The sequence below is a fragment of the Lutra lutra genome, chromosome 7, assembly GCF_902655055.1.
Source record: "Lutra lutra chromosome 7, mLutLut1.2, whole genome shotgun sequence".
NCBI classification, from domain to species: Eukaryota; Metazoa; Chordata; class Mammalia; order Carnivora; family Mustelidae; genus Lutra; species Lutra lutra.
The window spans coordinates 30,790,455-30,814,827 of NC_062284.1; the positions used below are offsets into that span (position 1 = coordinate 30,790,455).

Consider the following 24,373-nt stretch of genomic DNA (forward strand, 5'->3'; position numbering starts at 1 on the left):
GACTGTTCACAGAACTGCAGAGGGACTGGGTCTGGATCCTGCCCGGCGCCCCGCAGCAATGGCCGTGGGTTGCCTGTATGGCAGAGCCCCGTATACTTTGTGGCCAGAGACTCCCTCCAGCTGACCTGACCTTACCTCCAGGACAGTGAGTCTTGGGAACACAGGATGCTCCCTTCTCTTTCTACTTGGGAAAGGGACCTTCTTAATTATATCCCCCTCCACTCACATGGAAATGAGTTTGGATTTTCTGAGCATACACCAGCTGGCTGGGGGGAGGCAGCCCAGAAGGCTGCTGGTTGGGGAAAGGAGGAGAAAGGAGAGGGGAGGGAGTCAGGCCAAGATGAAAATTCCATGTTCTCATAGCAGAGCAATGATAGGGTGCTGAGTGCTCTCCATAGATCATCTACCCTCTGCCACCTTGCTCCTAGGGGAAAACATCTTGCTCCTTCCTACAGGCTCAGAGAGAACTGTGTCCGCTCAAGCCAGCCTGTCCTCTTGAGAACCACAGCTTTCAGGGTCCACACCACTTAGCTGGCCATTAGTGAGGTTACCTTGTCTGTGCCCTGGGAGAGGTCCTTCCAGACTTCCAGGCCAACCTTTTCATGGGGTAGGGGGAAGTGGATCTGAGGAGGCTCAGAGGGGACAGGGCCTGCTACCGATCACAGGAAACCACAAGTCTGTCTAGTCCCTGGCAGCCTGGGTTCTCCCCTTGGAGTTGCCGAGGAGCGGGGGTGACGAAGGTGCCCTGGTGGTGGGCACTGCGCCCCTTTTGGCCAGCAGGGAGGCGAGAACGGCTGCGGGGGGGGGGGGGGGAGGGTGGAGGGTGGGGTCAGGCATTTGACTCCGCCTCCTCGCCTTAGCTCTGCTTTTGGTGGGGCGCTGGCTCAGACTAGGCTGCTCGCCGCTGTCGCTCCCGGGCTGCGGGATGACACCGCCTCCGCCCGGATGCGCCTCCCTCGGCGCCCAGAGCACCCGCGTCCCCGGCCCGCTGGCTCGGTCCTGGCTCCCGCTGCGGCTGCTGCTGCTGCTGCTGCTGCTCTGGACGGCCGCTGCCACCCAAGGCCACCCAAAGAGCGGACCTCGCATCTCCGCTGTCTGGAAAGGTAGGTGGCGCCGCGCGGCCGGTGGGGCGCGGGATCGGACGCCGCGCCGGGCGGGTGCGGAGTGTGCGGGCCCCGGAGGGAGTGCGTGCGCGTGTCTGCGGGTCCCGGGCTGTCTTCGCGGGGAGCGTGTGGGTCTGGGTGAGTGTGTGAGTGTGCGCGCTGGCACGCCGGAGCGAGCTGGAACGCTGCGGTGAGCGAGCGGCAGGGGCCCGAGCCCCGGCTAAGTCGCTCCAAGTCCGCCCCCAGCCGGGAACCGCAGCGCCGGGGCGCAGGAGAGGGAGAGGGCCCCTCTCTCGGCCGAGGGGCGTTCTCGGTCCTTCAGCGCCAGTACCTCTGTACAGGACCCTTTCTTTGGCCGGGACCCCCACCCAGGTCTCCTCTTCTTGAGCGGCGGGCTCAGCTGTCGCGCGGGGCGCAGGCTGGGCCGGCAAGGGGGGCGCGGACCCCTTGCCGCCGCAGCTGCGCTCGGGCTGCGGGAACAAAGACCCCGCTGCCTGCCCCCGCCCCCGCCCCGGCCCGGAGCGCGGGCCGGGTAAAGGGGTGGGCACCCTGTGGTGAGCCGGGCCATGGTGCGGTGCGGAGGCTTGGGGCACCCTGGCGCTGCCTCTGCAATGCCGGGACCGGCCGCTCCCCCCTTGTCCGCACGTGGCAGTTGTCACCAGGAATCGGCGCCAGCGTGGGGGGCAGTGCCCGTTGGGTGGGGCACGGTCGTTGGGACCCCCAGGCAGCGGATCTGGGGCGGGAGTGCAGATTTTAGGCCGCGATGGATATGTGAAGAGCCTCCCCCAGGGGCGCCTCACTTTAGACCCCTGTACAATGGGTCAGAAAGCGGGCTAGGTGGGGTTTGAGGCTTTCTGCCATGAGGGACCGAGCTCCCCTCCCCTGCATTGCACACGAATGCTTCCCTGCCCCTAGACCGTCAGGGCTCTGTCTCCCAAATTTGGCGGGCACTGCGGGCCCCCTTTGGTGGTGGTGGATTCCCGGTGGGGGTTGGGGGACTGGTCTGGTCTGGCCCTGCCAGCAGCCTTTGATGCCTGAGGCGGTTTGCAGGAATTGCCAGAGCCTGAGCATTATCTGGGGCAGGTATTCTTAGCAGAGAGCGGAAAAAAATCCCACACACAAACCGAGTGGCCTGATCTGCAGCTGCAGTGGAGGGAATGAATGTGACTTGCCCAAGGTCACTCTGCAGTGTGTGAGCTCACAGTGCGGACTGGGGGCTCTGAACTGGCACAGGACCAGAGCTAGTTCTGAGTTAGGGAGGGGAGAAGGATTTAAGCAAATTTTTTGGCCATAAAGGAGGGACTTTGGGGGCCAGCTGTGCTACCCAGCCAGAGTTCTTTCTGGTGGGAGTAGAGCAGGCAGCCCTCTGGTCATCTATTCATGGTAGACACCTGCACCCTCACTCATACCAGCTCCAGCCCAGGCTTTCTCTGCATTCCCTCTATCTTTGCCTTGCCTCAGTCCCCTTGGCTGTCCTGGACAGCACAGCGTTTGGGCACTCTGAAGAGGACACATGGCCATATCTGAGTGTTCTGGAATCTCCCTCTGCACCAAACTGCTTGCATCTGGCTCTGCTTGCCCCTACCCCCAAGTCTTCCCAAGATGCCTCCCCCCGTACTTAATGCACAGCCACTTCTGAGCACTTAATGTGAACCTCCACAGCCAGGGCACTTAGTCCCCACCCTGGGGCTATTTAAAGATGCTTTCAGTCCTCTTACCCACTTTCAAAGCTCCCAACCCAGCTCCACCTCTTCTTTCCACTTGCACACAGTTCACGACTGTGCCACGCTGGCCCGCACTGGCCGTGCCTTCCGCTTGGTAATGCGCTATTGATCCCTGCTGGGAGTTGCCACCCCCTCACCTATTTTGTCCAAAGGCAGTCTTTGCTCATCCTTGCCAGTGCCAGGCGCCCCACTGGCCAGACAGACCCTGCCACCAGCCTCTCCCCCAGGACCACCAGCTGGTGATGGTATGCCTGGCTGACAGCTGCCTCCTGTCTCCTGTGGGGTGACACATGGCAGTCGGACACAAATGGGCTTGGGCAGGGCAAATTGGGGAGTAGGCTGAGAAGAGTACCCTCCAGCCCTGCTGTAGACCTAGGTCCCCGTCTTCCAGGCTGTGGGGTGCTGTGAGGGTGGGCCTCCGCCAACAACTAGACCAAAGATAATGGGGTTTCTGGAGCCGCTTTTCCGTGAGGCATAGACTGGGGTTTTAGTTTTCAGCCAGGACAGGTGTGGGGATGGGAGTAGGTACAGGGGCTCTTCTCTGTCATTATTTTATGTTGCTTAGACTCCTAAGCCTCAGGGAAAGATTTGATCAGAGAGTTCTGGGAGAGTCCCAGCCTGTGTTTGTTGGGGAAGTCGATACCTTTCCAGCCTGATGAAGGCCAGGCCCAGAAGGAGACGGATGTGTCAGCACTGACCTGCCGGGTGCCCTTGAACTCTGCACCTGTCTTTGACCCTCAGAGCCCACCAGATCAGGAAGGGCTCTGAAGATTGTTCTCGGAGGGCATCAGGGACACATGGACCAGTCATGGATGCAAAGTGTGGGCCTGACCTCCCTGCCAGCAGGGACTAGAGGGGAGTGGGTTTCAGGTGAGGGCAGAGGGTTGACATGCTCATGTAAGCTGGGCACCCCTCTCTCATTCCATCCCTGCTTGGAGGAGATGGAGAGGCCCAGGAAGGTCCTGACCTCCAGGATCAGAGGTGAGCCAGCATGTCCACAAAGAGAAACAGCCCAGTCTCTGATCTCCACCTGCCCAGCAGGTTCTGCCCTCTCTCTTGTCCAATTAAACAACAGGATGTTATTGTTGACTTGGTGGCTGCTGGGGGAGCCATTATGGGGTGACTCCCCGGGGCGGGGGTTGTTGTCACCTCCTCCAGGGGATGAGGTCACAGCTGAGGCTCCCCAAGCATCAGCATTTCCAGTGGAAATCCTTGCCCTCTTGGGGGACTTAGATGTATGCATAACCTTCAAGGTGAACTCCCCCTGCAGAAACCAGGGAAGAGGGGCAATTCCCAGGAGGAGAGAGGGGGTTTCCTGAGCGGGTGACGTCACTGGGAGTGTCCGGCCAAGCTGTGTGACCCCTCTGTCCTGGATTGTGAAGATTCTGAGAGCAGGCTGGAGCGGGATGGATGCTGGCATAGGCCTAAGACATCCACGGTGTGGGGAAAAGAGAGCAGAGGTCAGGTGCCTGGCTCAGGTCCTAGCTCTTTTTCTGTGTGACTCTGGACAGGTACTTGCTTTTTCCAAGGCTCATTTCCTCATTCGTCCAAAGCCGGTGAAGGGGGGAGCTCACACTTATCAGAGCATGCATTCTCTGGGATTCCTGCTTCTCTGGGATGGGCAGAGGCTGCGGTGGCCAGTTCAAACCTTAGCATTGAGGAGAAATTAAAACCTGGGAAGTCAGCGGAAATCCTCAAGTGTTGTATTCTCTATCTTTTTGTCTCATGAGCTGAAGGCTGAGATCAGCTGGGGGAAGTGGTTCATTAGTTTGTAGTCTCAGAGGTGATTTAGCATGTTTGACATTTGACATTTGCTGGGGCCCACCTTGTACTGGTCCCAGGGCAGGGCTTGGGGTCCCAGGGATGAGAAAGTAGACAAGTTTGTAGACTTCTCAGTGTAGATGGAGAGACAGGCAGATCAACCTTCAGTTACAATAAAATGCAGCAGGACCTGTAACAGAGGGCAGCTATGGGGGTTGAGGAGGTACTGAACCCAGTCTACCTAATCAAGGAGGGCTTCCTGGAAGAGGTGGTAAGTTGGGATGGCAGGAGGTGTAGAAGCCAACTGGGGAGGGGAAGGACAGGAGGAAGTACCTGGTGTGACAGGATTTCAGACCCAAAAACGTGCAACTAAGACCAGGGAGAGGAGAGGAGCTGAGTGGGTGCTCCCAGCCAGGAAGGAGACACTGAGTTAGCTAGGGCTTGGAGGCTCCAGGAAGGTTTCTTGCAGGAGGGGACATCTGAGTTGGGCCACTTGACCTTACACAGCCAGTGGGAGGAAGGACCATGGCTGGCAGGGGAGGCCTCTTGTGTGTCATAGCTCCCTGATGGGAAGCCAGGGCTGGTTTTGGGGAGACAGGAGCTTTCAGCCTAACTCCTGACTGCGGGGTGCCCCAGATAAGGCAGCCCATATCTCAGCAGAGACTCTCCATGGTGGGGAAGAGTTTCTGCCGGCACCATCTAGGCTGTGTTGGTGGGGGAGGGGCAGATGTCCTTTCTGTGACCAGCTTCCCCTTCCAGGAGCCTTCACCTCCTTGGGGGGGCGGGGTTATATGTAGATCATTCCTTGGGCCAGGGGGCAAGGGGGGAGTGGGTTGCAGGTGAGGGCAGGAGTTTGGCATGCTTGTGTAAGCTCTACACTCCTCTCTCATTGCATCCTTCAGGAGAAACAGGGAGAATTGGGCAAACTTCTTTGCAAAGGGCCAGGCCAGGGCCCCTAACATATGGATAGTAAGCCAAGGCTCAGACCAGGGGAAGGGATCCAGCAGCCTGCGGGGATGGAGACAGTGGTGGGAGTGGGTAGTCCTGGAGTTTGACAGCTCAGGTCCCATGTGACGTCCTGTCCTCCACCCCCCAGCCCCGTGTCCCTCATTTCAGCCACCGCACGGCATCTGGCTATGTCACAAGAGACTGATCATACTTCCTCTACTCTGGTGGGTAGCTTTGGGGCCAGAAAGCTTCCCCTTCTCTTAGTTTCCTTTTATGGCCAGTCCTGTCTGCCCCCAGAAGCCTCCTCCCTCCCAGGGTGGGGGAAGAAGGGGTCCTCCTAGAGCCTGGAGGATTGTTGTCCCTTATTGGCCCCCATGTAAGAGAACAGGCGCTTTCTCCTCTGGCTAGCCCAGGCCACAGGAGACTGGGAGATCTGTCCCCTTGCACCCCTCCATGTCACTGTGCTGAACACACAGTGACAGTTACCGTTTTCCCTAGTGCGGCATGGTGACCATGCCTGGCACCCACCTTATTTTCTGTCCATCTGTCTTCACCTCTCCGCAGCACCCATGTTTTCCTGCCCTGCTGGTTGTCATTCCCTTCACCCTTCTCCTTTCTGCCATTTCTGTCTCACTTCCTCCAGCAAACCTTGGATAACTCCAGCCCACAGCCCAGTGGGGCACAGCTTAGGACGTCAGAAGACAAATGGTAGAGATCAGCTGGGCTAAACCACATATTCCACAGATGGGGAAACTGAGGCCAGGGATGACAGGGACTGGCCCAAGGTCATCCAATGACACAGGCAGAGCTGGGACCAGGGCTGTATCCTCTGCCCAAGCCTGCTCTTGGCCTACATGCTCCTTCCCAGGCTTGGGGCTCCCTGAGCCCTTTCCTCCTTGGCCAGTTCAGCTGAGCCCAGATTCTTCCTGCCCCAGTGCTCTCTGCTCCTGGGAGCCCCACCAGCCATGATCATCCTCCCTTCAGGACCTTAGGCTGGGCTGGCTCTTTGTACCTCTTCTGGTCTTTTTCTCAGGGCAGCTGGATGGACCTCAGGTCTCGAGGGCAGGTTGACCTGTGTCAGGACTTGGGGCTAATCTGGTTTTAACCATCACAGCAGCCTGGGATTAGGCTGATCCTGCCCTGCGTCCTGCACCCCTGTCTTGCAGTCAGGGGATTGGGCTCTGTGCTAACACACTCAGGGGCAGTTCTTATCGTGGAGCGCAGCCAGCACCGGCCGCCATGCCTGGGACCATCCGTGTTCAGCAACTGTAGGGCAGAGAGGAGGCCTGGGTTTGCCCTTGGGTTGCACACGGGTGCCTGGAGAGGCGGGCCTGCTGCCTGGTTAGAGAGGTCACCTGGGAGATCAGGAACCTGTAGCTATAGCCAAGGACTGTGACAGGTCAGTGTGGGGTTTCACAAGTGGGGGACATGTCCTTGGGAGGGGAAGAGCCAGGCAAGAGCGAAGGGCAGGTGCGTGGGGTGGAGGCAGAGTGGGGCATGGAAAACCACTCATGCTGTTATCTTCTGGACCCAGGGCTTCAGCCCAGCCTAGCAAGGAAGAAGGTCATGGCGATAAACTCGGTGTCCTGTCAGTGGCCCAGGAACCTGTTCCAAGAGGTCTGCGCCTGTGGCATATGGCGGTTGGTCATCCTGCCCCCGTCCACCCCTCCCTACTATCTGAGCTGTCCTCACTTGCCCATTGTTAGCCTTGGGTTGGCAGGGCCCATGAGGTGAGAGGAGGCTTGGCCTTTACCTTTACCACAGTCCAGGCAAAATCCCACCAGACAGTGTGATCTGAGAGAAGATGGTATGTGCCAGATGGTGTGTAGCCCAAGGTCAGAGGGAGGACGGAGCAGTGAGAGCTGGAGCGGCTGGGAGCACTTCCTAAAGCCCGGGGCCGGGGAGGGGGGGTGGTTGGTGGAGCCAGGTGTTCAAGGACAGGTAAGACTGTGTGCACAAACAGGAGGGGAAAGGGCAATCAAGGGAAAGGAGAGCACAAGCCAAGTTGCGGAGGAGGGAAAGAGCTGTGGCAGAGAGAAGCAGAGATGGGCCTTGACTGCCAGGTCGACGGGGAGGGCCCTGCCGGGATGGGCATTTGGGAGCCATGGTGGTTTCTTGAGCTGAGGAGTCAGGGGTGGAGGTGAGTGGTCTTGGCAGATGCCGGTTGGATAAGAACCTGGCTGGGCAGATAGTGAAGAAGGGTTCATGAGCGTATCCTGCCCTTCTCTGTGGTCTACTCCAGGCCACAGTGTTTTTTCTATTTTGGACAGAGAGCTCAAGAGATTTGTCTTCCTCGTTAGTCATGCTGGTCAGCACTCAGTGCTGTACTGCACCCCCAGATCCCTTCCACCCCCTCCCCCCACTCCTCATGCCTCAGGCCTGCACACCCACGCTCACTTACACAAACCCTCTTTAGGGCATTGTGGATAGAGGTCAGGCCTTCCTGTGCCAGGAGGCCTCTGCCCAGGCTCCACCCTCTCTGGTCCCCATTCTTCTTTTGTGTGGGACGCATTGGCTTGGACGCTTCCAAGGGCCCTTCTACAGAGCGCAGTGCTATAAGGCACAGATTCCAGAATCAATCTGCCTGAGCGTCAACCGCCATTCCACCACTTTATAGCTGAGTGATCCTGGACAAGTTCCTCGAGTCCTCTGTGTCTCGCTGCCCTCACTGTAGAATACAGGTCCTAAGAGAATGATGAAGTGGGTTAGTGAATCTAAAAAGCACTCAGACTAGAGCCTGGTGGATAGTAAGTGCAGTGGAAGGGTAAGGCGGTCGGGATGTCACTGTCACCATCGCTGTCGATCTCCTCCTTCGTCGTCTCTGATTTCTGGGGAGATGCAGACCTGGCAGCTTGGGCCCTGCCCGCTCTCCCTCACCGGCTGTGCTAGCGGAGTGCCCTTGCCTACCCCGACCTGCCCTGCCAGCGCAGGCGAAGGCCAAGCTGGGGGGCCTTCTCTTCCTCCCCTGGGGTAGTGTAGGCATCCTCTGCCCTCTCCCCCACCTCTGCGTGGCTCTGGGCCCAAAGGCAGGCCCTGCCCCTCTGCCCATCCTCTCCTTTGAAGGAGCTACCCATTGACCTTGACCTCATTCTGGGGCTTTTAGAACCTGCCCAGTTGAAGAACAGGCAGAAGGTGGGCAGGACATGTTGTCCATCCTGAGTTTCCTGCCTTCCCTTGGCCTTGGAACCTCCTCCCAGTTCCACGTGGGCCTCGGGAGGGGAGCCTTCCCCCACAGAGTCCCCTGAGTCTGGCTTACCCCAGTGCCCCCTGCCATCCACACTGCCCCTTCCCCCAAAGCCTTCACTGTCGTTCCCCCCACCTCCCCCCCACCCCGCCTGCTGGTCTCCCCACCAGCCAGGCTGCTGGTCCTTTGGGCACAGTGGCAGAGTGAAGGGAGCACACAGCCTTGCTGACTTGGAAGGGCCAGAGTTTTCCTGTTTATAAAATGGGGTACAGACACTTGTCCTGCCTTTTGGCAGGTGGTTGGGGAATTTGCAGGCCAGTTGGTGGAGGCTGAGGGGGATGTTGGCTTCTTCTGCTGCCCCCACTTCCATTCAGAAAATTGTCTGTGACTCTTCCAGGACTCATCATGTGTGTGATTTGTCCTAAGAACCATGGTTGGGTCATAAAACTTAGGCCTTAGCAGGTACCAGCCCCTTCAATCCACAGAGAAGGAAACTGAACCTGGAAGGCCCTGGTCACAACCAACCAGCCACCCGGCTGCCACAAGGAGCACAGGCTTTCTTGGAGCCCCTGGGCTGAGCCTCCATGTGAGGCACGCTCCCCTCCCATCCAGAGCTGACCTTGGTGGGTGGGAATATGTCCGTTCAGCCCAGCAAGTTTTCACCTAGGGGGCAAGGGAGGGAAGGATGGGGAGCAGGAGAGGACCCAGGGAGGTAGAGAGAAATCACATACAGTGTTTTGTAAAGCAAGAAGCTCTCAAGATATGGTCCTAGAGGGCTGGAGCTGGTGATGGGTAGCAGAAGTCCTATGCTGGGGCCTGGTCCCTCCCTGCTTCCTTGGGTCAGTGGCACAGTCTGTCTGGCCTCTGTGTCCCCTCAGCTCAGTGATTGTTCAGATCCTCTCCCTTCCACCTTGACCTGTGGGGTATGGGTTGCAAAGGGTGGAGAGGCTGCACCCTAATTCCTGGGTCATACATGGGCCCTCCCTCCTCTTTCTCAGACAGGTGTGTGTGGTAGGAGACTGGGTATGGTGTGGTATGAGGGGGACCCGGCAATGCAGGGTGGGGTATGGGGATGGGGGAGGATGTGGCTGGGTTCCCAGTCTGAAGTCGGCCTGGCTCCTGCCCCGTGCCTGGGCCTCCCCGGGGTGGCCTGACTCAGGCATTTCCTGATGGGTGACCACATTCCTGCCATTCCTAGAGCCTGCCTCAATGCCTACTTTCAAAGGGCTCCTTGAGGTCATCATTCAAGGCCCATCGGTTCAGTGGGTCAGGTTGGAAGGCTGTCCCTGCCCAGGCCTGACCACGGGGCCTGTCCTTGTTTCTGCCTTCATGGTCAACACCATCCCCTCCTTTCCAGGCCTCATACCCCCTTTGGGCTGCGCTGTTCTTTCATAAGCAATGAGGATGCGGGGACAGTGGGGACCAGATGGTGACAGCATCCAGAGTGAAGGGGAGGAGGGATGATACCCCTCCAGGCCAGCCTGCTTTAGGAAAACCCACCCTCTGGCGGCCCACACTTGCTCTAGCCATTAGGCCACTGGGACAATGGTGCGAGGGTGGTGTCTGTGAGAGCAGTCAGGTCTGATTCTTATCCATGACATCTGGCCTCCCACACCCAGCCATCTCCTTGACCCCCCTCTCTGGCTGGGGCTCACCCTGCAGCTCCTGCCTCCCTGAGGAGGGTGGGGACTCGGGACCATGGAGGCCAGCTGGGAACAGGACAGCCTGAGTGTGTTTTCTCTTAGTATGGAAGGATCGAGGATTGGCTCAGTATCACATGGGGGTGGGGGGTGGGGGTCTTATGCCTTGACCCACCTTTGGGGCCATGCCCTGGGCCCCTAGCCCCCTCCCCTGCCCGAACCCCTGGTTATTCTGGGAGCTTTTAGCTACCACTTAGTCAGCCACTAATGCGTCAGGCCGGGGAGTGAAGGGGGAGACACGGTGCCAGACGGTGCTCCTTTTAGACTTCTAGGATGGGAAACAGAGGGGGCTGGTCAGGCAGGGAGAGCAGGGGGGATGCTGGAGGAGGGGAGGCTCTCCGGATCCTAGCCCTGCCTGGAGTGGGGAGGGCAACACTGCTGACTGATGGGCAGTATCCTTGGGCATCACGCTCAGGGCCCTTGGGTCTAGGCACCCCCCATTCAGTCAGCCTCCTCACTTGGTTCAGCTCTTGCCCTTGTCTGGAATTCTTCTCCCGCCTCTCCCCGACCCATCTAGCTTTGATAGTCTCCCCCAGCCCTTTGGATTCGCTGGGAAGCAAAAAGACGCATTTACGGAGGTGACACTTCGTCACCTGGTTGGGCCTCTATAGGGGTGAACTCTGGCCTTGCTCAGAGCCTTGAAGGCTGCCCCCTCCCCGACCCAGCTCTCTGTCATGGTGCCATGGGGCCACGGGGCCTGGCTGTGAAGGCTTGGTGCTGCCTTCACTTCCAGGCAGCCCTCCTGCCCCTGAGCCCCCCAGCCCCAGCTCGGGCAACGTGAACAAAGCTTCCTTTCATGTATTCATCGAGCTGCTGCTGCTCAGACACTTCCCCGGCACAATCAGGCCCTTTGAGGGCCTTGGGCAGCTTGGGAGCCAGGCTGGGGCTGGGGTGGAGAATGGGCCAAGGCCTCGTCCTCGTCCTCGGGCTGAGCTGGTGCCGTCCTACCCATACCGGGTGCAGACTGGGGAGGGGCAGGAGCCTGGGGGTCAAGGGAGGCCATGCGGCCTGGACCTTGCTTGTTCTTCTGCAGAATGGGGTGAACAGTCCCCACTTCCCCCACCCTGGGCTGCTGCAGCTGGGATGTGCAGGGCGTGGGACTCAGGCTCCCAATCTGTGCAGGACTGCCCTGGGGCTGGCACGGAAGCCCCCCATGCTGTACCCCAGCCGCACAGCCCTCCCCCTCCTTACCTTTGTGTTCTCAAAGATACTTCGTGAGCAGCCCTGAGTTCTGAGCTAGGACAGTTCTGTGTGTGAGATTTGGGGAGGCTTGCTTTCCGGTGACAGTCTCACTCTGTCTGGTTTTCAGTGTACGGCTGGATCTCCTCTCCTATCAGGCTTGACTCCCCAGGGCAGGACTACTCCCTGGGCCCCCAGACAAGGCCCCCGGGGCCCACTCTGGTGCCTCTTTCCCATCTAGCAGAGCTGTGGTGGGCCTCGCGAGCCCCTCTGCTGAGTGGTAGGGTTCTGAGCTCTCAGGCCCCAGCCCATCTCCAGACACAGACTTGCAGCCTTTCCTGGCCACGGCTGGCCAGGGGAGTAGAAGGGGGAGCAGCCGCAGACTGTCTGGATCCCTGGCTGGCTGCCAGTGAAAGGGGAGCCAGGCAGCTGACCCTAGCACTCTAATTTTACCCCCACTGGAAAGGTGGGGGAGCCCGGGAGCCAGGACCTGCCAGCTGTGCAATGCCCGAGCCTCGACCAGCACCCTCAGCTCCAACCCAGTGCAGAGCTGGGCTCTCGGCACTGGCCTGCGTGGCCGGGGCTGCAGAGGGGGACCCTGGGGGGGGGGGGGTCAATGAGGACTGACTTGCCGAGGTGCTCAGGCTGTGCGTGGAGCGCTCCAGGGGAGCCAGGGGAACCCGAGGGCTGCGAGCTCAGCGGTTTCTCAGCTGGCCCACAGTGCTGGCATCTCCGAGCACCAATATCGTGAGCCAGTCTGCCTTCCCTCCTAGCATGACCTTGGGCTAGCGTGTCCCCCGGGGGCCCTGAGTTTCTCCTCTGTGCTGTGGCCCAGGCTGCAATGGAGGTGAAGACAGAATATCCACTTCCAGGACTGACCTGACTGTGCAGGGTGCTAGCCTAAGGGAAGGGATCATGGGTTTCGGGTCACAAGGTGTGCCCCCCCACTCCGGTTGAATGGAACCTCAGTAGGGATGGCTCACAGGGCCTTGAGAGGACCCTGGGCAGATGTAAGGAAACGAGGGAGGAAACTGCAGCCCTCTTCCATGTACTGGGCTGTGTCCTGTGTCCGTGTCCCTGGGAAGCTGGCTGCCCCAGAATTCGCTGCAGCTGAATAAATAGCAGGTCGGCTGAGCTCTGGGGTGAGCCCCAGAGTGGTCGGGGGTGGAAGACCAGCCATAGGCTGTCCCATCTCTGTAATTTAGTCCTGCAACTGGGCCGACCTCAGCAATGTCACCGGAGATGAAACATCTTCTCCCTGGAGGTAGTGGCTACAGTTTCTTTTTTGGGCAAAATTGCCCTGGTCAGCCCTTCTGCTTAAAGGCCCAGGCTGTGCTCTGTGAAGGGCTCCCTGTCCCAGAACTGCTGGGGAGGGAGGGCCGATCTTGCCCACACCCCCCCCCCCCCCCCCCGCTGGCCAGCTGGCATCCCTGTGAAGCCAGCCCTGAGCAGGCCAGGTCACCGAGGGCAGCTGAGGGGCTGAGGCGTGGGCTGTCATTCAGTGCCTGCCACTGACCCTGTGACCTTGGCCTGCCTCCTTCTGGACTTCCATTTGCCCATCTATAGAAATGGGGAGGAGTGGCTGCTACTCAGATTCCTTTCTAGCTCTGATCTAAGCTGGCCTGCTCCCTAAAGGGCTGAGTGGGCCTGGGCGGGGGGGGAGGGGGGTTGGAGAAGGCTTCCCAAAGGAGGGTCTGGGGTTGTGACCAATGTGATCTCTGGGAACCTTGACCCTAGGTGGACTGCTTTGAGGCCTTGCTACCCACAGGGGACAGAGGTGGCTGCCGGCTCTGTCCTGGCAGTGGTGAGCCACACAGAGCAAAGTCAGGGAGCCCTGGTTGAGTCCCAAAGCCTGAGCCCAGCTTCTTAGGAGTAGCAGACTGTGTGTGCATGTGTGTGTGTGTGTGTGTGTGTATGTTGGGGGGGCGTCGGTCTGTTTTCCCCAGAGGCCCCTAAATCCTGCCCTCATCCTGAGGTTATACATATTGTAGGATAGGGGTAATGGCTCTGGGGCAAGGACAGCTGGTTGCTGGATCCCAGCAGGGGACCCTTCACTTCTTCTACTCATGGCTCTGAGTCCTGGTGGTGCCCTAGTCTAGACCCAAACACTAGCTGTCGGTAGGTGCTGATGTGACCGGGGGTGGCGGGGGGAAGGGGGAAGGTTCTTGCTGCCCAGGGCGCAGCCTCAATGTTTCTACCAATTTTGCCTCCTCCCCAGGCCGCGCAGGACAGGACTGGGTTGACTTCGGCCTGTCGGAGCCTCACATAGTGCTTTTCCACGAGCCGGGCAGCTCTGCCGTGTGGGTGGGTGGACGTGGCAAGGTCTACCTCTTCGACTTCCCTGAGGGCAAGAATGCCTCCGTGCGCACGGTGAGCCTGGACCTCTCTGTCCGATCCCTCTGCTGGCCCCAGAAACAGAGCTGACCCCCTTCCTCTCTCTTCCCTCCCCCTATTTCTCTCCTTATCTCCCCTCTGGGATCCCAGGGAATCCGTGGGAGTTAGCTCTCTTCCTAAACTGATCCAGCCCCTGTAATATCCCATATACAGTCCCTGGGAGAGGCTCCAGATTGGCACGGGTGTTGGGGGGGCGAGGATAAAGGCCTAGAGCTAGCCCCCCAGGACAAGTGGATAGGGCTGCTGTGGGAGATCTGGACAGGAAGCTGGATTCCACAACTCCAGGGCCCCTGTTTTCTGAGATTTCTGGGCTGATTCTGGGCTTTGGCTTCGAGTATCAGGCCAGACAGCCTGTGTGATCTTGGGTGAATCACTCAGCTTCTCAGGGCCCTCATCTAGAGAATGAAGTCTTCCTGAGACATGCATGGAAAGTACTTACAGGCCCCTGGCCTTGACAGTGGACTAACACTTTCCCCTCTTCCCCAGGTGAACATTGGCTCCACGAAGGGATCCTGCCTGGACAAGCGGGTGAGTGGGGGAGAGGCAATACAGAGGGGAGGCTGACTCCCTTGGAAAAGGGATGGGAGTCCCTGAGAGTCTGAGGAAGGAGACCTGGCCCTGCCCTGGGAGCCATAGTCTGGGAGGAGAGAGGTAACCTTGGTTCAGGATTCCCAGTTCTGAGGGTCAGACGTGGTCCTTCTCTGAGGCATCTCTGCCCTTACTCTGTTCTTGGAGTCAGCAGCACCCCACTTCTGGGCTCTCCTTTTGGAGGTTGCCTCCTGTAGTCAGACTTCTGATGACTCCTTCCCCAAGACCGGGGGTCCTAGTGCTAGGCCTCCCAGGACCTCCAGCCAACCTGTCTCCCTCCCCTTCTCCTGGGCAGGACTGCGAGAACTACATCACGCTCTTGGAGAGGCAGGGCGAGGGGCTTCTCATCTGTGGCACCAATGCCCGGCGCCCCAGCTGCTGGAGACTGGTAAGAGAGCCCCTCCCCGCAGAACCTGGTCAGCTCACTCCTGTCTGCATGGGCTTCTGCCCTCTGTGTTGGGAAGGAGCTGGGGGGGACTCTGAGGCTGGCCCCACTTTGTGTAGAATCCCTGGGAGGAGGGGGACCCTGGCTAGGAAGCTGGCGCCCGTGGGTGGCAGTGGCCATAGGGTCACGTGGCTGTCTGACCCTCCTTGGCCTCCCCCAGGTGAATGGCACCGTGGAGTCGCTTGGCGAGAGGAGAGGCTACGCCCCCTTCAGCCCAGATGAGAACTCACTGGTTCTGTTTGACGGTAGGGCTGCTGCCTTGGGCTGGGGAGGGTGGACAGCTCTATGCCCAGCATCCCAGGCTCGGAGGAGGGACTTCCGGGAACTGTCTGCCCTTACCCATGGCCCTCCCACCATGCCAGGGGACGAGGTGTACTCCACAATCCGGAAGCAGGAGTATAACGGGAAGATCCCCCGGTTCCGCCGCATCCAGGGCGAGATCGAGCTGTACACCAGTGACACCGTCATGCAGAGTAAATCAGGCTCCGGCTGGGCTGGAGGGGCTGGAGGGGTGTGAACACCCAGGGCGGCAAATGGGGTTCTCCTGTGCCCCGGGAGGGCTCTCTGAGGGCCACTGAGGCCACAGCCCACTCAAGAAACCAGGGGCCTGAGTAGCCAGAGCTGAGGAGTTTGACCTGGAAGGGAGCAGGGGAACAACAGAGACAGTGGTGTGGAGGCAGGGTGGGCCCAGTACACTTTGGGAGCAAAACGGAGGAAGCCACAGACCCAGCGTGGGGTCCCCAGGAGCCAGAGCGTATCCCTCTGCTGAGCTCATGGTGGGGCACGACACCTCCTCCCTCCTCATTAGGACTCTGCCAATTAGGCAGAAGTGACATAGGGGCCCCCAGGGACCTCGCCCCAGTCCCCAGGCATGAAGTCATTGCTCTTGGGCCGATGACATCTTTGTAGGAGAAGGCAAAACAGGTTTGGGCTGGGGGTGTAGTCTTAGGCCCCTTGGGCTATTGGACCTGCTGTTCTGAGTTTTCTCCTAGGTCTGATTTGCCCCGGGCTTGTCTGTAGAGATGCAGGGGAGCTGTGCGCTCACCTGCACACAGGGCGGGTGCACACAGGGTGGGTCCTCCAAGTAGACCCCCAGCCTCACACCCATTTGCCTGCATCCCTGGCAGACCCGCAGTTCATCAAGGCTACCATCGTGCACCAAGACCAAGCCTATGACGACAAGATCTACTACTTCTTCCGGGAGGACAATCCTGACAAGAACCCCGAGGCCCCTCTCAATGTGTCCCGCGTGGCCCAGCTATGCAGGGTGAGTGGGTGGCAGAGTGGGCAAGAGTGTGTGTCTGTGCCTATGGAGGAGCAAGCGACTGTGTGAAAACACACCCAGGTCAGGGGTCATATGTGTTTGCACGAAGGAGCGTGCGGGATGTGCAAGTGAGTCTGGTGGGGATTTTGGGAGCTGATGGGTGTGCACGGGAGGGTCTGTGAGGGGGCAGAGGTAGTGGGGCTTGTGTGCACGCCTGATGGTGCACACATGTGTGACTTCACGTGGAGAGTGAGCATGTTTGTGAGTGTGGAAGTGCATTTACATGTGTGTTTCCCGTGACTGAAGGCGCTGGGATGTGTGTCTGGGGCACACGTGTGAGCGCACGCGCGCGCGTGTGTGTGTGTGTGCAAACAGATGCCCGAGCTGCTCTTCTCCATGAGGACCTGGCACTTGGAGCCTGTGGGTCTGCACCTCCAGCCCTGTGCCCTGGATCAGCAAGGCCTGTGGCTGGCGCGGACAGGCCATCTAGGCCTGGGCACCTGGCAGGGGATGGAGTCGCGGCCCCTCTCAGGGCTTCCGTGCCTGCTCTGAAGCCTGGATGCCGACATTCCTGGCAGCTGGGGCTGGGGCTGAGGGGCTCTTCCTCCTCTTTACCCTTTCAGGGGGACCAGGGTGGCGAGAGCTCCCTGTCGGTCTCCAAGTGGAACACCTTCCTGAAGGCCATGCTGGTGTGCAGCGATGCGTCCACGAACAAGAACTTCAACAGGCTGCAGGACGTCTTTCTGCTCCCTGACCCCAATGGCCAGTGGAAGGACACTCGAGTTTACGGCGTTTTTTCCAACCCTTGGTGAGTGACCCTCTCTGGAGCTGGGCTGGTGAAGCGGCCAGTGGGGCTCGGAAGGCTTGGGCCCTGCTGAGGAGAAGGCTCACGGGGCACGAGTGCACAGGGTTGTTACTGGGCGGCGGGTGGAGGAGAGCCCGTGCTCAGGGAGAGATGAGTGCTGGCATGTTTGTGAGCCTGTGCACGAAGGTGTGCATGCACATGGTCTCACCTGTGCCTGTGTGTCCTCCGGCCGTGTGATTAGAGTGGGGGCTGAGGCACTGGGAAGAGGCAGCTGGGTGCTATCACGCCTTCTCAGGCATGGTCTGCACCCGATCATTCACACCTCTTAATCACTCTGGTTGATTGAAAACAAGGTAAGTGCGGGTTGGGTGCGTGCAGGCTGAGCTGGGGAGCCTGTTGCTGGGGAGCTGAGCTCTGTTGCTCTGGTGCTCGTAGACCTGGTCTGGCTGGGCAGGGAACGGGAGTCTGGCCTTCTCTGGTGGCAGCAGGCTGCAGCTGGGCCCTGTAGAGGCTGGAGGACCACCCAGCTGGAAGGCACGCACTGGGATTTTTATGGCCCGGAGTGAGGGGTGGGGGGTTAGCCTCTGAACTTGGTGATTCTGTGACAGACCACAGGTTGGGGTCTTCGATTACAGCAGAAAGAAATGTGGTTGAACTTACCTCTCTCCCTTCTCTCTTCCCTCCCTCCTTTCCCTCCTTCCTTCTCCTCTGCTATCCCTCCCCTCCTTCCTTCACTGGTGTTTGAGAATCTTAGGCACTAGGCTTGACCCCTGGGATAGTCCCTGTCCTCCCAGAGCTCACAGCCTGGGGGACGTGGTTATGCCCTTGTCTGGGGCTGGGCTGGCCTGGGTGTGTGGGGGTGGGGAGGGCCCAGGTCCCCCACTGAGGTGTTCTCTCTGTCCTCCAGGAACTACTCGGCCGTCTGTGTGTACTCGCTTGGGGACATTGACAAGGTCTTCCGTACTTCCTCACTCAAGGGCTACCATGCGAGCCTTCCCAACCCTCGGCCTGGCAAGGTAAGCTGATCCCCCGACGATGGCCCAGGCCTCAGACCCACCTCCCAGCTGCGCCACTAACCTGGACCTGTCCTCCTTGCCCAGTGTCTCCCAGACCGGCAGCCCATCCCCACGGAGACCTTCCAGGTGGCTGACAGTCACCCTGAGGTGGCACAGAGGGTGGAGCCCATGGGGCCTTCGAAAGCACCACTGTTCCACTCCAAGTACCACTACCAGAAAGTGGTCGTTCACCGCATGCAGGCCAGCCGTGGGGAGACCTTCCACGTGCTTTACCTAACCACAGGTGAGGGGCCACCCTGGGACCTTCGGGCCTGCTTTGTAAGAATGGGTATGAAGGGCGTAAAGAATAACATAACTAACATCTGGTTAGATCTTTACACCTGGAAGGAAGAATTGATTGACCGACAGCTGTCAGGGGTTAGTATGTGTGGCTGTAGAAGAGTCAGGCAGGGAGGGCTTCTTGGAGGAGGCTGGGGAAGATGGAAGAGGAGAGGGTCTCCCAGGATGGGAGAAGAGCAAGCGTGAGGGTTCAGAGGCAGAAATATAGCAAGTCTGAGCCAAGATGGGTATAGTTTTGGTCCAGATGTCTGACCCAGGGAAGATGGTAGGAAGAAATGTGGAAAATCAGGAGGAAGGACTGGGTCACCGGTATCCCTTGGGCCTCTGCCAGGCAGAATGAGGAAATTGGACTCTCTCCGTGTCTGTGGGACTGTGCAGGTGCGGGGAAACATTTGATGGGGGATGCCAAGAATTTGGTGAGACATGAGGAAGGACTTACAGACAGCAGAGACTTACAGAGTCTCTCGCTTTTTTTCCTTTTTCTTAATATTTTATTTATTTGAGAGAGAGCACAAGAGAGCACAAGCAGGAGACATGGCAGATAGAGAGGGGGAAGCAGGCTCCCGGCTGAGCAGGTTGCTGGATGTGGGGCTCGATCCCAGGACCCTGAGATCATGACCTGAGCTGAAGGCAGAGGCTTAACTGTCTGAGCCACCTAGGCGCCACCCCCGCTTTGCAGAGTCTTGCAGAGAACCACAGAGGGAACTTCCGTGGGGGTCAGGGTTTTGCTGACCCCAGAAGCCCTGGGAGATACCCCTGTTTTCTGGGAAGTCACCAGCTGTGAACGAGCCAGCCCCGGGCTGAGTTTCTGGCAACTTCTTGGTCCCAGTCTGTGGGCAGAGGGGCTCCTGGGAGCAGGCACGGAGATCAGTGTGGGCAGGGGCCACGGCCTTCCTTGAGACCGAGTGCTGATGCCATGAGAAAGGGCAGGGTCTCCCCAGGGGCCTCGCACCTCTGGGGCCACACAGTTAGGGCCTCCCTCAGTACCTCCCTGCCACGTGGCTTCCTCTATTTATTGCTTCACCTTGTGGTTTTCTCAGGGCCATGTTGACCTTCGTGGCTGTTTGACTTCTGGAAGCCTTGGGGAGAGGAATTCCCCAAGTGGCCTGGTTTCTGGGTCCTGCGATCACGCTTCTTTACTCCTCCTTTCATCCTGGTGTACCCATGCACCCCGTCCCTGCTCTGCTCAGCCGTGGCTGGCAGGGCACTGGGGTGCAGGAGAGGAAGGGTCACACAGTGCATGACTGAGAGCAGGAGATAGGACAAGGAAAGCTGCGTGGGGCTGTGGGCTCCTCTCCTGCAGACCCAGGAGGCGAGCGCACTTGAAGGATGAGGCCGTTGTCCCAGTTTATCTGTGAGGGCCATTGGAGAGGTACCATTTTGGAGCCTGCAGCAAGAAGGCTGGGGGCCAGATAAGAAATAGAACTTTCTGAGCCCTCTGCAGAGAGTGGGAGGCTCTCACACCTGGGAGAAGTTATGGGAGACACTCATGGGGCTGCCATGGAGGTGGCGGAGGGCAGTGTGGGCGTGAAGGCAGCGGCAAGGCTGGGGGCTTATTAGGACAAAGCAGCGTCTGGGCACATCTCGGAGCCTGCCAAGGGGGATCATAGACACATAGAGGAACATTCTAGGCGGGTGATCATCTGACTGCTTTTTTGGGGCAAGTGATGCCCTGGGAAATTGGGAAGGAGGGAGAGGGAGGTAGGCTATTCTCGAAACTGGGACAGAAGGTGAGTCGGGAATGGGAGGACCTGGGGGTCAGAATGCCCATTAGTCCCCGACAGGTATGAATGGAGACAGCACAGCCTCAGAGGCAGGCAGCCTGGTTCTGACCTTGGGAATCTCCATGTGGCATCTAACGTCCTTTTCCAATGAAAGATTTTATAAAAATTAATAAAATCCCCAAAGATTAAATGCAATGTAGAGTCCTAGATTGGATCCTGGAACGGACAAAGGACATTAGTGGAAAAACCCCAAAAATCCAAATAAAGTCTGTCGTTGAGGTGATCCTAATGTCCCAGTCTCAATTGCTTCATTGTGACTATGTACCACAATTACGTAAGATAGTAGCGTTGGGGGAAACTGGGTGAAGGGTATTCGGGAACTCTGTACTATCTTTGCAACTTTTCTGTAAAGCTAAAAATATTCCAAAATGAAAAGTGTATTTAAAGCAAACAACCCCAACGAGTCCAGGAAGCAGGGGAGTCGTAGAAGGAGCGGAGGGGTGGGGTTCTGACGTCTCTGGGTTCCAGTCACCGGCTGTGTGACCTTGAGCTAAGTTGCTCAGCCTTTCTGAGCCTCATTTCCTCCTCCCGGAATTGGGAAGATAATACCCGCCTCTTAAGGATGTTTAATCTTAAGGACTGAGCTGTGTGGGAGGCTAAGGCACAGAGGATCCACACGTACCGTGGACAGTACCGAGGTTTTGTTCTTCATGCCCCAGCTGCCCTTGCAGCCTCGGGGAGCTTTGGGCCTCCTGGGGTGGCCTCTGCGGCCCAGCCTCCGAAGCTCCCTGGGTCACCCCCAGGCTCCCACATCCCTCCTTAGTCATACTCTCCTCGCCCCGCCCTGCCCCACTCCTGTGACCCTCACCTGAGCCCCGACTGCCCAGCCGTCCTCCACATGTCTTTGCTGGTTGGCCCGGCCCAGAGGGAGGCTGCCCGGCTCTGGAGTGGAACGCCCACCCACCGGCCCACTGACCCTCTGCCCCTCACCCCCAGACAGGGGCACCATCCACAAAGTGGTGGAGTCCAGGGACGGGGAACGCAGCCTTGTCTTCAACATCATGGAGATCCAGCCCTTTCACCACCCGGCTGCCATCCAGGCCATGTCGCTGGACACCGAGCGGGTGAGCCTCCCCTGCCCGCTACAACCAGCTGGGCTACCTGGGGGATGGGGGACAGAGCTCCTTTGCATGTGATTTGCATGTCCTTTTAAGAGCCTCTGGGCCTCAGGGCCTGCCAAGGTAGGGCTGGCCTGGTGACTTTGAAGTCGGTGCTGGGGCTGGGCGCCCCGGCCTGACCTGAGTCCTGCTCTCCTTCTAGCGGAAGCTGTACGTGAGCTCCCAGTGGGAGGTAAGCCAGGTGCCCCTGGATCTGTGTGAGGTCTACAGTGGGGGCTGCCACGGCTGCCTCATGGCCCGAGACCCCTACTGCGGCTGGGACCAGGGCCGCTGTGTCTCCATCTACAGCTCTCCAGGGTACGTGGGCCCAAATTTCTTGTCCCTGGGAGCAGGTGAACACGGGAATAGGGGTGGTCTTGGTGGGCTGCAAGAGGTGTGGGGGGAGGGGTGAGTGGGGTGGGGGGAACACTGCTGCTGATCCTGGGTAGGGACAAGGATGGGGAAAGGCCTGGACTTGTGGCCTCCTGCCTGCTTAGCCTCTCTCCCCCTTCCAACTCCAGGCCAGTGTTGCAGTCCATTAATCCAGACGAGCCACACACAGAGTGCCCCAACCCCAAACCAGGTACCCGATCTGGCCCTGCTGGGGCCCCTGTCCGGGATGGGGCAGGACAGTCCTGCAGAGGGGGCACCCTTTGGTCTGGGCTGGTTGTGGAGAGGGGAATGGTGAGGGAGGCAGCGGGGAGTCGGGAGGAGGTGTTCATTTCAAAGCATTGGCCCTGGAGCCCTCCTCAGCAGAGGAGAACACAGCCTGCCTTGGGAGCCCTGGCCCCCTCCTCATAGCTGCCTCCCCCATCCCTCTCCAGATAGTGCCCCACTGCAGAAGGTTTCCCTTGCTCCGAACTCTCGTTACTACCTGAGCTGCCCCGTGGAGTCCCGTCATGCCACCTACTCGTGGCGCCACGAGCAGAACGTGGAGCAGAGCTGCGAGCCGGGCCACCAGAGCCCCAACTGCATCCTGTTCATCGAGAACCTCACAGCCCGCCAGTACGGCCACTACCGCTGCGAGGCCCAGGAGGGCTCCTACTTCCGGGAGGCTCAGCACTGGGAGCTGCTGCCTGAGGATGGCGCCACAGCCGAGCACTTGCTGGGCTGTGCCAGGGCCCTGGCCACCTCCCTCTGGCTGGGTGTCCTGCCCACACTCGCTCTTGGCCTGCTGGTCCACTAGGGCCTCCTGGGGCTGGGCATGGTGCAGGTTCCTGCAGCCTCGGGGGCCCCAGAAGAGTCTCCCATCCAGAGCCGGCCGGGTCCGGCGAGCTCCTGGCCTGCTACTTCTTTCCAGGGAGACTGTGTAACCCGATGAAGGACACCAGGCCTGGAGATGGCCAGCCGCAGGCGGCTGCTGGGCCCACGTGGGGGCACGGGGTCTGGGGGCCATGGAAGGAAGGCGCTGTTGTGAAGCTGGGGCATTGAGGACTTCAGACTTTATCTTCTGGAGAATACTTTTCGAACACCCCCTCCTCAAACTCGACTAAATGCAGTGATGTCCCCAGCCCAAGAGCCCGTGGGCCAGAGAACGGGGTTTGGAGAGGGAAGCTGGGACCCCGGCTTTGGACCTTGGGGCTGAGGCCTGAGTCCTTCCGGACTCTCCATATCCCGACTGCCCCCGCCTCCTCCCTCCTCCTGCTGTGGCCGGGGGTGGCTGCTGTTCCCGCAGGCCCAGGGCTACCTTCTGCGGCTCCCTCACCAGCCCTGGGTCCCACCAGGCAGCGGCCTTGCATGTTTATTGAAGGATGTTTGCTTTCCGGACGGAAGGACGGAAAAAGTTCTATTTTTATGTTAGGCTTATTTCATGTATAGCTAATTCTGACTGCATCTGTATGAAAATACCAAAACTACATGCTGGGGGTGGGGTGGGACAGGGAGGGACTGGGGAAGACATGGGCTGGGGTGGGGGGTCCCAGTCTGAGGCTCCGGGGACGGGATAAGAGTCTAGGGACAGGCATGGGTTCGTGGAGAGTGGCATGAGCTGGCTCTGCCCTGGGATCCCAGTCTGAGGGGAATATGGTCCCAGTCCCCCGGTTTGAGGGGCAGTTCGGGGGGGGGGGGGCGGGTAGGGTGAGGGAGACAGGGGAGAACAAAGGAGAAACTGAGCCCTAGGTTCACCACATTCATATAGAAGGAGGAGCCGGGTCCTCAGGGGGAGGTTCCAGGACTCTGCCCTTGGCATTGGGGGTTGGGGGGCGGGGGGGTCCCTTCCCTGCCCCTCAGCCCCCTTCCGCAGGGGCTGTGCTTCCATGCTCCTAGTCTCCCACCTTCAGCTCAGGACATGTTATAACTTAGGCTAAACTGTGAATTCCGGTGGGGACAGCCTGGGCCAAGCTCTCTAGGTGCGTGGCTCTGCCCCCAGCCCTGTCCATGGATTTCAGCAGAGAGCCGGGCCCTTCTCTGGCTGTGTCTAGCCAGCTCAGGGCAGGGCCTGGGGCTGGTGGCCTTCCAGCTTTGGCCCCTGCATCTCTTCTCAATGCACTTTAATAATGTAACATATTACTAATAAACAGACTATTTATTTACCTGTGCCTGCCTCTTGCCTGCAAAGCCATCCTGGTCGGGAAGACGTGGGGGGGACTTCTTATCTCCTGCCTGTGTGAGCATCACACACACTTACTGTCTCTGCCCTTGGAGCCCAGGAAGAGCTCAGCAGTGCTCCTAGCTAATGAGAGGCACAAACGGGATCTGAACCCACATCTCCCGAGAAGCGTCCTGCCTGCCAAGCTGCTGAAGGGAGTTAGGCGGCTCTTCAGAGGGACAGTGGGCCAGACAAGGGCAGGACCAGAAATGGGGGCACCCAGAGGGAGGGATGCAGAGAGAAGGAAACCTGGAGGCCTCCCAGGGCCTTGTCGCCCCTTCGTTCCTTTCTTGCCTGTCCCTGGAGGTAGGGACACAGGCCTTTTGGGGTCTGTGAAAGATTGTCCCGAGCAATAACTGCTAGAAAGGGGAACGTGGCAGATTTGGGACGGGTCCCCTCTCTGAGTCTGAGCCCTGCTTTGGGGTGGCTCTGGCAGACACAGGACTAGAATCACC

At 59.2% G+C, this 24,373-nt stretch overlaps 1 protein-coding gene across 1 annotated transcript; it reads left to right on the plus strand.

Moving 5' to 3' along the window:
- Positions 1 to 853: 853 nt before the first annotated feature.
- On the plus strand, positions 854 to 23,862 carry SEMA7A (semaphorin 7A (John Milton Hagen blood group)). The gene is made up of 14 exons (XM_047736188.1): positions 854 to 1,103; positions 13,818 to 13,969; positions 14,480 to 14,521; positions 14,877 to 14,969; positions 15,187 to 15,271; positions 15,389 to 15,499; positions 16,154 to 16,293; positions 16,914 to 17,098; positions 18,003 to 18,111; positions 18,196 to 18,394; positions 21,171 to 21,298; positions 21,495 to 21,649; positions 21,853 to 21,914; positions 22,156 to 23,862. Exons 1-14 carry the CDS (start codon positions 926 to 928, stop codon positions 22,515 to 22,517), a joined length of 2,001 nt encoding a protein of 666 aa, XP_047592144.1. The 5' UTR covers positions 854 to 925; the 3' UTR covers positions 22,518 to 23,862.
- The last annotated feature ends 511 nt before the right edge of the window (positions 23,863 to 24,373 follow it).

Bases quoted from the DNA above. Each gene is read 5' to 3' on its own strand.
- SEMA7A (XM_047736188.1), top strand. From the start codon at position 926: ATGACACCGCCTCCGCCCGGATGCGCCTCCCTCGGCGCCCAGAGCACC. The intron at 14,522-14,876 runs GTGAGTGGGGGA...TCTCCTGGGCAG, and splicing joins GATCCTGCCTGGACAAGCGG to GACTGCGAGAACTACATCAC. The intron at 21,915-22,155 runs GTACCCGATCTG...ATCCCTCTCCAG, and splicing joins GTGCCCCAACCCCAAACCAG to ATAGTGCCCCACTGCAGAAG.